At 37.4% G+C, this 13,323-nt stretch overlaps 1 protein-coding gene across 1 annotated transcript in view; it reads right to left on the bottom strand.

The window, feature by feature from the left end:
* The window catches only part of LOC148956224 (DNA-dependent protein kinase catalytic subunit-like), a 495,889-nt gene that overhangs the window by 222,687 nt on the left and 259,879 nt on the right, over nucleotides 1-13,323 (bottom strand). The window contains exons 15-16 of the mRNA XM_089099625.1: nucleotides 12,780-12,930; nucleotides 4,752-4,927 (exon numbers count right to left, since the gene is read on the bottom strand). Of these exons, the coding sequence (XP_088955751.1) occupies nucleotides 4,752-4,927; nucleotides 12,780-12,930 (327 nt within the window). The remainder of the gene's footprint in view (nucleotides 1-4,751; nucleotides 4,928-12,779; nucleotides 12,931-13,323) is intronic.

Here is a 13,323-nt window from a genome sequence, read left to right on the forward strand (position 1 = left end):
AAGTCCACTTCAACAAGAACGGTAAACCTTTATTATAGTAAGGATTTTAAAATGGTGGGCTATAAACATAAAGGAACAATCTAATTTACTTAACTTACTTACTTGTTGGGTTTTTGTTAAACATCGCATTGTTCATTTAAAATCCCATGTTTAGTCATTTCCTTCTTGTTAATTATTTGGGCTAATGTGTGTATAACTTTCAAAGTTTGAAATTCAAACATCTCCTGTTCATCAAATACATACGAAAAGGAAGTGAAAAAACAAAACAAATAACAACATCGAAAAAACACTGTATACATGTCAGATACCATGGCTTAACAATACCAACTATTTTAAATCAGCGGTTACATCACTTCAGTTACAACTGATGTAACAAAAGTGAGTTAGTTCGCTCTGCCTGGATCCATTGATCTTTTTGCTATCAGTCCTGTCGTGCTAAAAAGCCGTTTAGCTGGGGCACATGTGGCCGGTATAGCCAGAACTTGACGAGCGTAAACTGCCACTCGCGGGATCTGATGCTAGTATTGGACCTTGGGGTCCCACAGAATGCCGCAAATGGACTTCTTCTTTGTATCTGCTGAAATAAGTTGTTTTATAAGGGAGAACAAACCTGCACCTTTACCATAGGGCTCCTGTGCCCTACACTACAGGAAGAACTAAACTGCACCTTTACCCTCTTTTCTTATCAACACGGAATAACCCTCCAAATTTCTTTTCTGAAAGAAGTGGTCAAGTTATAACGTTTCAAGTCAAAGTTTAAGGCTACTTAAACTTCAGTGTGCTCTGCTAACTGTGCAAAAAAATGTAATTGATTTCTATAGATATATTTCTATTCTAGCTCTAGATAATCTACCAAGCGGGAAACTACCATAAATCAGCATCGATAAATAAATGAAACCCGAAACAAACATAAATTACAATAAATAACCGAGTCAAACTCAAAAAGAACAGAAATTAACATGAGTTAGGCTCGAAACCCTTATGCCTATCCAAGGCAGAGCATGATTTTCACTTTACTGAAAAAATATAAATGTTTTTACTTTTATAACTTTAATAAATCAAATATTATTAACATTTTGATTACTAAATATCAGTATACGTATATTAAACTGACAATGCATATTCATTTGTATTTTTTTCTGTAAAGTGCAAATTATGTTCTGGCCTTGGGAAGGGATAGGGGTTTTGAGCCCAACTTATGTTAATTTCGGCTCGTTTTGAGTTTGACGCGGTTATTTATTGTAATTTCTGTTTGTTTTGGGTTTCGTTTATTTATCGATGTTGATTTGTGGTAGTTTCACGCTTGGTAGATTATTTGATTTTAATTTTGCTCATTTTTGTTTAATGGAGTTCTTTACTTTTCTTTGAAAAAATTACTTTGCGGAAACAGTTTTTTAATTAATTTTTGTTCGTTTTATATTGACATAGTCTTTTCAGGGAAAAAGAAAATAATACTTTGAATTTTTCGTTTTTTTAAGAATTTATAGTTCGGCCTGCTATTTGTAGGCTGGAAAAAAATTTTCAGCAGCATTTAACAACATAGACTCTTTTAAAAATCTCAACACAAATAGTAGTGTTTAATTTAGTTTCATACTTCCTGTAGTTGACCTGAAATGGAAAACTTGATAACATTCGCAAAAAAATTTGTTTACTTTCTTTGATAGCTTGGATACACTTACGCTATTTTGATTTGGTCAAATTTTAAGAGCAGAAGAAACTCCAAAAGTTGGAACATAATACCCTCAGTTGTTCTTGGGATACTGCTGAGATGCCTTATTGGGAATTAGCATTAACAGAGTGCATTTTGATTTAATCTTAAGGCAACATTTAATTTTTAAACATAACGGAAAATGGGAGGGTGGGCGTGGGAGGGGGATTAGTTTCCCTCCTATCATTTTCGACTATTAAAAAGGACATCAGCCCTTTCTATTTTCAATCGAAGGAGCCCTATTCGAAGTTCCTACGACAACTCCTTCGATACGAAGGTGCCCTGGTCTAAACAACAACAACAACAAAATGATACATTATACCCACATCGATATCTACTAAAAAAATGTCAAGCCTTCCAATCACTTTCGATTATTAAAAAGGGCACTAGGCTTTTCAATTTCCAATCGAATGATCCCTTTTTGAGTTTCTACGGCAACGCTTTCTATAAACATCCATATGCCTCCAGGGCATAAATTACAACCCTTTACCCTAAGGGCTGTGAGGGTGGTTGTCATCGTCTAAGACCTAATTTCCAGAACTTTCAACTACGTTAAACAAAATGGCTATCTCAAAATTTTTACTGGATGTGTTTCGGGAAATGGTGGGCGTGGAAGGGGTGTTAGTTGCCTTCCAATCATTTTCGACAATTAAAAAGAGCACAAGCCACTCCAATCTCTAATTAAATGAGCCCTTTTCGAAGTTTCTACGACAACTTCTTCGATATGAAGTGCCCTGGTCTAAAGGAAAAAACAATAAATAATACATTGTTCCAACATCGTTCTTATATACCCCCAGGGCATAACTACAAAACCCTTGCCCTAAGGGTTGTGGGGGAGTAACCTCCTCAAAAAACATATTTTCTCTTTGGAAATCAGTTACTCTGAACAAAATGGCTATCTTAAAATTTTGATTGGATGTGTTTGGGGAAATGGTGGGCATAGAAGGGGTGTTAGCTGCCTGCCAATCACTTTGGACTATTAAAAAGGGCACTAGCTATTCCAATTTCCAATCGAATGAGCCCTTTTCAAAGTTTCTACGACAACTCCTTCGATACGAATTGCCCTGGTATGGATAAAAAAAATATATTGTGCCAACATTGTTCTTTACTTAGGCAGCACGATTGCGCTGCCTTTGATAACATCCTGTATTACCTAATGCTCCTTTATCTAACTCTTTTTATTCAACAAAACCAGAAAGAAAAATAAACAAAATATTAAAGTGGAAGGTAGTATTTTTGTTTCAGGAAAAATTTCTTCTTCTCCTTCCTACGAACCGATATACATGGCGAGCCCAAGATGAAAGTATTTATCTTTAAGAAACAGATTAGCCGGGATGACGGTTGAAGCCCGGAGGTCGATATCGATAACCAAAAAAGAGAGAAAAAAGCAAAAAAAAACGGCGGCGTATTAGTGACGCCGCCGCCGATAGAATCAGCGGCGGCGTCAGCGCGCTGATGCAAGCTCGGCGGCGCGCCACCGACGTTTTTTAGGCGGCGCGCCGCCGAATTTTCGGCGCGGCTTCGGGGTCTACTTTGGGCTATATATTTGCACATAGGGGGTAAAGTATTTGGATAGTTTGAAGTCAGAAAACAATTCTTTCTAGGTATATGGCCACTAAAAAATTACAGAAGAATAGCGAGGTACCTGGAAATTTTAACAAAAAAAAAAAAAAAAAAAAAAAGTATAAAATAAATGTAATGTTTCATGTAAGTGTTTTTCCAAGTGTTAAGTGTTTTTTTTTCAATGGCCGTTTTTCAAAGTATTAAGTACTAATATTAGGTTAATGTAGTCTTTCATTTAAATCTTTTACGATGATCGCTGATGAAAGTTTATGTTATTTGTGCCTTTCATTTATGTTATTTTACTGTGTTCATGGCCGTATATTTGGCTTTAAAACACACTTACCTAACAATATTCCTAATATGCAGAATAATTGTACCAAGATCATTTTACATGCAGACCCGCTGTACTTTACCCCCCCCCCCCTAATGTACAAATCTAATTACAGAAGAATAGCGAGGTGTCTAGAAATTTTGTTAACTAAAGAAGAAAAAAAATCCCAGTATAAAGTAAATAAAATGTTTCATTTAAGTGTTTTTTCCAAGTTTTAAATGTTTTTTTTTCAATGCACGTCTTTCCAAGCATTAAATACTATTATTAGTTAATGTAGAGTTTCATTTAAGTGTTTTATGATGATCGCTGATCAAAGTTTATGTTATTTAAAATACACTTATTTACCTATCTATCTAATATGCAGAATAATTGTAGCAAACACATTTTGCATGCAGACCCACTATACTTTACGCCCCCCCCCCCCATTAATGTGCAAATCTATAGCCCAAATATATTTCTAAAGTAACGAAGAAACTAACGAAAAAACCGGCTTGTTCTGCAATTTTACACAGCGAAAACTTGAGTGAGTGGTGCATAATACACAAGTACCAAAATTCCATCCACCTACGGAAATTAAAAAAAAATAAAACTCTAATAAAATTCTGAACTTTGGAAAGCATTATTTTCAACGGGGGGTATTTTCCAGGGGGGTATTTTCAGGGGGGGGGTATTATCCGCGGGGGATATTTTCCGCGAGGGGGCATTTTCCACGAGGGGAGGGTATTTTCCGGGGGGGGGTAATCACAGAGGGGGGGGGGTAAACGCCGGCCACCATTTCAACCATGGTCTTTCTTAGCTAAATCTTTGTCAATGCCCATATTAAAACGTGCAAAGTTGACAAGATTTTGCAACATTTTCAAAATGACACCATTGTGTTCATATAGGATTTTTTCTATATTTTAAAAAATATCAGGACCATTGCTTTATCATTATGTAGATTTAAAAGGTAATGTTCATCTATTGATACATATTTCCAATGTCTTCTTATTACAGGGAGGGGGAAGGGTGTTACCCCTTATTTTACCCATGATCTCAACATGGACAGTCTACTACTGATAATTTACTGTTAAAACTTAAAAGACAAAACACTTGGAGCAGAAAAACACATGACGACGGTACACTAAAATAAGAAAGAGTAACATTAATCACCCTAGATCCATAATCAGTGACCAACATCAAAATTCTTAGTTGTATGGCTTCCCATTGACGAGAAGAGGTATCGGGAATTCTAGAATATCTTCTATTGCTTTTCAGATTGACTCGACGAACTCCATGTGCAACTCTGAATCCTATAACATCTGCCTCTTCTTGTTTCAGAACCGGTGCTACAAAATAAACGCTCGTCTAAGACTGTTTTTCTGATGATTTTTTTTTTAATCACAGTTTTTTTCATGTTAAAATTTTTTCTGAATATCCATCAAGAAGAAGAATAAAATAACATTTATCCATCCGCCATCTACAAAAATAAATTATAGTGAAGCCCTACAAAAAGAAAAAAGAAAAGAAAAAGAAACCAGTTTCAAAAAGATAAAGATACAACACTCAGTGTAATTCACGACACACAAATAAATGCAGGTGAGAAACGTCGTCTATCTAATTTAACTTTTAGCACTGAATTATTTCGAATGCTAGACCATTGTTTGGATGGCTCTTTAAGACCATATTTTTCAAGGCGGGAATTCCTATAACGCTTTGGTATATACAGTACAAATTTTGCAAATTTATAGTAGCACTTTTTGACGTTTTCAGTGTCTCTCACTGACAGCATGTGGGATGCACCGGTAAGATAGGTTATGTGTGGTAAGCACACTGAACAATAAATCGAGGCAAGAGATTTCCTGGAGTAGCGTCCGCGATTCGGCACTACAGACACATAAGTACATTTAATGGCTTTAGTTGTTTGCTTAACAATTGCTTGTCTAGTTTTAACGATTGTTTCCGCAACCATAATACCAAGATATCTCAGCTCCAATACCGTAAGGACAACATGATTTCCGAGAATGACAGCATCACTTTGCGGTGCATTAAAGGACAAAAATTCATACTTATCAATATTGATGGAAAGCCCAATAGATTGAAAGTCACTTAGGAGTTGATTGAGGTTCTCTTGTAAGTCTGCTTTGGATCTACTGAGCAGAAAGACATCGTAAGCTTAAGCCAAGTAAGATAGATCAGTGCAATGCAATACGAGAGAGGGCGAGATACGGCCTAAGAATGTTGCCTTGCCTCACACCTCTTCTGATTTTTATAGGATCTGAAATTGTACTTTTCCACTCGACCAACACAGTCGAATTTTCATACCAAAATTTCAGAATACTAACTGTGCTCGAACTTACTCCGTTGTGTAATAGAGAATGCATTGCTTGCATGTGATTGACGCTATCAAACGCTTTCGATATATCAATAGTGCAAATATACAGAGGCGACTTTTTTCTTTCCGAGTCCATAAGTACGGTAGCCAGAAGGCGGTGAGCCTCTGGGCACCCAAGACCTTTCTGGAATTCAAGCTGATTGTCCCCAAAGTGTCCAGTATCAAGCTCAGAGAAGATCACATTTTCAGATACTTTGCTCAAGATGCACGAGACGGTTATGGGTCTATAAGATTTGCATTTGCTTGAATCTTTTCCTGTTTTGGCGATAGATGAGATGACCCCTTTCAGGAAAGAGTTTGGAACAAAACCCCTGGTGATGCACATCTGGAAGATAAGCTGAAGATGGAAATAGAAGCATTCAGGTAAGTGCTTGAGGTGTTGTATTGAAAGACCGTCGCTGTCCATCCCATTCTTTGCTTTGGAAAGTAATTTTATGACAGCTAACTTGATCTTCTCAAAGGAAATAACAACGCAATGCTGCCATGAGAAACGTGCAAGCCAGCTGGAATCTTCCCTTTCATATTGATTGGTTATAGTAAGGTTCTCATCTCCATACATCGAGATATAGTAAGAGTGCCAATAATGTAGTGTCAGAGAAGTACTAGATGGACGATCATCTGGTCTGATTAGGCTTAGCCACGATTTTCTATTTCCAGTGAACTGTTGCCCAAAAATTCGGTACCTCTTCATTTCAGCTTTATATTTGCATTTTGTGCTCCGTTTCAGCTCGAATACAGTCCCGCGTAGCGGTCTGCCACACCCAATCTAAATGTTTAGCCAGGTTTTTGCATGTCGTTTTGCCGACTGGAGTTCAGTGGATTCGGATCACATCGGTTTTCAATCCCAGCATTGGCTCGTCTTGTAGGAACCGCTTTCGCATCAACAACTTTCAGAGCATGGGTTACTTGATGGTAATAAGAGTTAAAATCAACCATGGCTGAGACATAGGAAGGGCCAGAGTAGGGTAGATGAAACGGAACTTTGATGCAACTTAGAACCGAAGCAACAGTGGTGACGTAACAGTGGTGGCATATAAGGTTTTTTAGAAGGCGTTGTCGTAGAAACTTCAAAACAGGCTCATTCGATTAGAAATTTGAAGGGCTAGTACTCTTTTTAATAGTCGAAAGTGAGGAGTTTTTGAGTGAACGTTTTTGAGGAGGACACTCCCCCAAAACCCTCAGGACAAGGGCTTTAAGTTATGCCCCGGGAGCATATAAGGTTTTTATAGAAGGCATTGCCGTAGAAACTTCAAAAAAGGCTCATTCGATCGGAAATTCAAAGAGCTAGTGCCCTTTTTTAATAGTCGAAAGCGATTTTAGGGCAACTAGCCCCCCCCCCTCCTCCCGCGCCCATTATTACCCCAAACACATCCAATCAAAATTTTGAGATAGCCATTTTGTTCAGCGTAGTTGATTTCCAGATAGAAAATATGTTTTTGAGGAGGACACTCCCTCAAACCCTCAGGGCAAGGTTTTAAGCTATGCCCTGATGACATATAAGAACGATGTTGGCACAATGTACTATTTATTATTTTTTTTTCCTTTAGAGCTGGGCACTTCATATGGAAGGGGTCGTCGTAGAAACTTCAAAAGGGGCTCATTCGATTGGAAATTGTGAGTTCTAGTGCCCTTTTTAATAGTCAAAAATGATTGAAGGGCAAATAGCCCCCCCCCCCCCAAGCCCATCAATGCCCTAAACAGATACACAAAAAATTTTGCGATAGCCATTTTGTTCAACGTATGTTATTTACAGATAGAAAATATGTTTTTGATGAGGACACTCCCCCACAACCCTCAGGGCAAGGGTTTTAAGTTATGCCCTGGGGGCATATAAGGGTTTTATAGAGGGCGTTGTCATAAAAAATTCAAAACAGGCTCATTCGATTGAAAATTCGAATGGCTAGTGCCCTTTTTAATAGTCGAACGTGATTGGAGGGCTTCTAGCCCCCCCCCTCCAAGCCCATCATTCCCCCAAACATATCCAATCAAAAGTTTGAGATAGCCATTTTGTTCAGCGTAGTTGATTTCCAGATATAAAATATGTTTTTGAGGAGGACACTCCCCCAAAACCCTCAGGACAAGGGCTTTAAGTTATGCCCCGGGAGCATATAAGGTTTTTATAGAAGGCATTGCCGTAGAAACTTCAAAAAAGGCTCATTCTATCGGAAATTCAAAGGGCTAGTGCTCTTTTTTAATAGTCGAAAGTTATTGGAGGTCAACTAGCCCCCCACGCCCATCATTTTCCCAAACACATCCAATCAAAATTTTGAGATAGCCATTTTGTTCAGCGTAGTTGATTTCCAGATAGAATATATGTTTTTGAGGAGGACACTTCCCCAAACCCTCGGGGCAAGGTTTTAAGTTATGCCCTGATGGCATATAAGAACGATGTTGGCACAATATACTATTTATTATTTTTTTTTCCTTTAGATCTGGGCACTTCATATGGAAGGGGTCGTCGTAGAAACTTCAAAAGGGGCTTATTCGAATAGAAATTGGGAGTTCTAGTGGCCTTTTTAATAGTCGAAAGTGATTGGAGGGCAACTAGCCCCCCCCCACACTCATCATTCCCCCAAACACATCCAATCAAAATTTTGAGATAGGCGTTTTGTTCAGCGTAGTTGATTTCCACATAGAAAATATGTTTTTGAGGAGGAAAATCCCCCACAACCCTCAGGGAAGGGGTTTTAAGTTATGCCCTGGGGGTATATAAGGTTTTTATACAAGGCGTTGTCGTAGAAACTTCAAAAAAGGCTCATTCAATTGGAAATTCAAAGGGCTAGTGCCCATTTTAATAGGCGAAAGTGATTGGAGGGCAACTAGTCCCCCCCCACGTCCATCATTCTCCCAAACACATCCAATCAAAATTTTGAGATAGCCATTTTGTTCAGCGTAGCTGATTTCCAGATAGAAAATATGTTTTTGAGGAGGACAATCCCCCACAGTCCTCAGGGCAAGGGTTTTAAGTTAGGCCCTGGGGGCATATAAGGTTTTTAAAGAAGACGTTGCCGTAGAAACTTCAAAAAAAGCTCATTCGATTGGAAATTCAAAGGGCTAGTAGCCTGTTTAATAGTCGAAAGTGATTGGAGGACAACTGGCCCCCCACGCCCATCATTCCCCCAAACACATCCAATAAAAATTTTGAGACAGCCGTTTTGTTCAGCGTAGTTGATTTCCAGATAGAAAATATATTTTTGAGGAGGAAACTCCCCCAAAACTTTCTGGGAAAGGTTTATCAGTTGTGTCCAGGAGTTAAATACGGTTTTTATCAAAATTTTTGTTGTAGAAATTTGAAATGGGGCTCAGACGATTTGATATTCAAAGGGATAGTACTCTTTGTACAAGTCAAAAGTGATTTAAGGGCAGCTAACCCCCCTCTCACGCCCACCTTTTCCCCGAATATATCCAACCAAAAATTTAATAAGCTATTTTATTCAACATAGTTGAAAGTTGTGGAAATTAGATCATCAAGAATGACAAATTGTGTCCCCACATCCCTCATTGGCTGTTTTGTAAGTTATGCCCTGGGGCATGTAAAGTTTTTATTGAAAGCGCTGTCGTGTAATTTTCAAAATGTCTCATTAAATTAGAAATTGAAAGGGATAGTGCCCTTTTTCATAGTTGAAAGTGATTGGATAGGGACTAATGCCACTCTCAAGCCAACCATTTTCCAAAATACATCCAATCAAAATTTTGAGTTATCCATTTTTGTTCAGCGTAGTTGAACGTTCTGGAAATTAGGCCACTTAGGGTGATAACCCCCTCGGAGTCCTTAGTGCAGGGGTTGTAAGTTATGCCTGTGAGCGTATAAGGTTCATATAGAAAGTTGTTGTATAAATCATAGGCAGCACGATCGCACTGCCTAAGTAAAGAACGGGGACACTCGAGAATGACACAAGAAACGGGGACTAAGTAGAGAGGAAGACACTCCCCCACAACCCTCAAGTCAAGGGTTTTAAGTTATGCCCTGGGGGCATATAGGAATAATGTTGGCACATATGTATTATTTATTTTTTCCTTTAGATCAGGGCACTTCGTACCGAAGAATTTGTCGTAGAAACTTCGAAAAGGGCTCATTCAATTGAAAATTTGGAGTGGCTTGTTCCCTTTTCAATAGTCGAAAGTGATTGGAAAGCGACTAACACCCCCCTCACGCCCACCATTTGCCCAAACACATCCAATCAAAATTTTGAGACAGACATGTTGTTTAACGTAGTTGAGAGTTCTGGAAATTCAGTCTTAGAGGATGACAACCAGCCTAACAGACCTTACGACAAGGTTTGTAATTTATGCCCTGGGGCATATAAGGTGTTTATAGAAAGCGTTATCGTTTCCAAAAAGGCTCATTCGATTGGAAATCAAAAGACCTAGTGCCCTTTTTAATAGTCGAAAGTGATTGGAAGGCTTGACGTTTTTATAGTAAAGATCGAAGTGGGTATAATGTATTTTTGTTTGTTTTTGTTGTTGTTGTTTATACCAGGGCACTTCGTATTGAAGGAGTTGTCATGGGAACTTTGAAAAGGGCTCATTCGATTGAAAATAGAAAGGGCTGATGCCCTTTTTAATAGTCAAAAGTCATTTGAGGGCAACTAATCCCCCTTCCACTCCCACCAACCCTCCTATTTCTGCTCTTAAAATTTAACCAAATCAAAATAGCGTAAGTGTATCCAAGCTATCAAAGAAAGTAAACAGATTTTTTTTGCGAATGGTATCAAGTTTTCCATTTCAGGTCAACTAGAGGAGGTATGAAACTAGATTAAACAGTACTATTTGTGTCCAGATTTTTAAAAAGGTGTATGTTGTTAAAAATTGTTGAAAATTTTTCTCCAGCATATAAATAGCAGGCCAAACTATAAAGTCTTAAGAAAAGAAAAGATTTAAAGTATTATTTTCTTTTTTCCTGAAAATACTATGTCAATATAAAACGAACAGAAATTAATTAAAAAAACTTTTTCCACAAAATTAGTTCTTCAAAGAAAAGTATAGAACTCCATTAAACAAAAAATTAGCAAAAATAAAATCAAATATTCTACCAAGCGTGAAACTACCACAAATCAGCATCGATAAATAAATGAAACCCAACACGAACAGAAATTACAATAATTAACCGAGTCAAACTCAAAATGAGCAGAAATTAACATAAGTTGGGCGCAAAACCTCTATGCCTTTCCAAGGCCAGAACAAAATTTGCACTCTACTAAGAAAATACAGATGAATGTGCATTGTCAGTTTAATAAACATATACTGATATTTAGTAATCAAAATGTTAATATTATTTGATTTATTAAAGTTATAAAAGTAAAAACATTTATATTTTTCAGTAAAGTGCAAATTTTTTTCTGGCCTTGGGAAGGCATAGGGGTTTTGAGACAACAGCCAGTGCAAGAATTGAAGTGCAGTGCAATTGAAAGTTATTTCAATCAAGACGAAATTGGCTGGGAAAATTGTTGTGGTGTTTCTGCTGATCACAATAAGTCATTGTCTGGCTGTTGCAAAGATTAGAGGGGTGACATCATAGAAATAGCTAGCCATTTTTTTTGGAGCCATTGCGCTATCAGTAGGAAAATTCCAGCTTCAAAACTCCTTCCTCATCATTTGAAAGAATACCTCGACAAAGTAGCCAAATTTGTGAATTATATTAAAGGAATTACAACAAAATCAGGACTATTTAAATTGTTATATGAAAATATGAATAGCCTACATGTCACATTGCTTTTTCATAGAAAGGTTATCGTTTATATCGAGGAAAAGTACTCACAAGACTGTTTAAGTTGAGAAATGAAGCACAAATTTGTTTTGAAGATCAACCTTTTTGGTTGGGTTCCAAGTTTCATGATTTCAATTGACTTCAGCAGCTTGCGTACTAAGGTGACATTTTTTTTTCAGAAATTAATAAATTTAATGTAGGATTACAGAATAGTTACATTAACACTTTCAAGGTATCTGACAGGATTGAGTCCATGATCACACGAATTTGATAAAATCACATCTTTTTTCTTTTTTTTTTTTTTTGAAAAAGCGATTACTATCATTGCCTGCCGAGTTTTCCACCAGCTGAAACTTGTAAAATCTGGTCAATACCCCGGTTAAGTGAGTAGAATAAGGGAGCCAAAAAAAAAAAACAAAAAAAACAGCCGATGCCATCAAGCGCATAGCCTCTTTGGCAACGTTCAAAAGTGCTCAGTTTCTTTTTGCTTTGTTGAATTACACTTTTTTGTGCTTCTCACCCTAGGAAAAAAAAAATCTGAAACGCCCTTTCCCTACTCCCCCCCCCCCGCCACCTCAAAGGAAATTGCATACAATCTTGTATATACGTTTATGCTGGTACACCATAGGAGCCATTGTACTACTTTTCCAGTAATTTCGGAGCATCTACAAAGACTTTGGGATAACTCTAGGCCAATTCTGTCGATATTCTACGACAGAATTACTTGGCTTATAATAATCCTTTTCTTAAACAAGGAATTAAATTGAATGCCAGAGACACGAATTAAGTTGTATAATGTTAAAATATCATCAATACAAGATTATTTTTAAGAGGTTCCCATCTAGTCAGCTAAAAGTCCAGTTTAAAACTAAAAACCGCTTAGTCAGTGTATCGCGACTGTTATCCGCAGCACGTCTCAATTTCTTACAATGGTTGCTTGAAACATAGTCAGTTTCCACGTTAAAATTTTGCTTTGCAGACATGTACTCGGGCTTGATAAACCTAATAACTCGTGTCTGATTTCAGAGGTATGGTTCATCCGCTTGTGATGCAACAAATAAGACACTTGAAATAAATTAAAAATAGTTCACACACTTACGTTGGGAACGAAGATAAGGTTCCATGCAGATACAGATCTTGGCCATTAAGCTTGAAAACTCATTATATTCCATGACCAAAGACCATTGTTTTAAAGCATCTAAAGCCTTTTCAGCCAGAAAAGGATATGAGAGACCTTGGCTAAAACACATCTAGAAAAAAAAACATTACAGCCGTGGTAACTCGAAAGATATTCTGTGACACTTTTTTATGCTTCCCTTTACTGAGTTAGGCAAAATTAATCAATTAGGCTGATCTCTTTCAGAGCACCTCATTTTTTTTAGATACGCAGAAACTCTCTTTTCTTTCAGAAACTAACCATTTTCTCTTCTTTCCAATTCCAGAAATGGTCAATAAGATAGTTTTGACATTTTGAAGATTTGGCAAATTGTTACTATGTCCTGAAGGCTTAAACCCAATCCTTGTCCCAACAGCTAATTATCAACAACATTCAAACAACCAAAAATCATTTTCCAGTTCCTTCGGATTCATCTAGTAGCTTTAGCTGAGTAGCTTAATGCCTCTAGTAGCTTAATACCAAGTAG

The sequence above is a fragment of the Artemia sp. Qi Xiang Cuo genome, chromosome 1 (assembly GCF_049724085.1).
Source record: "Artemia sp. Qi Xiang Cuo chromosome 1, ASM4972408v1, whole genome shotgun sequence".
Taxonomy (NCBI): Eukaryota; Metazoa; Arthropoda; class Branchiopoda; order Anostraca; family Artemiidae; genus Artemia; species Artemia sp. Qi Xiang Cuo.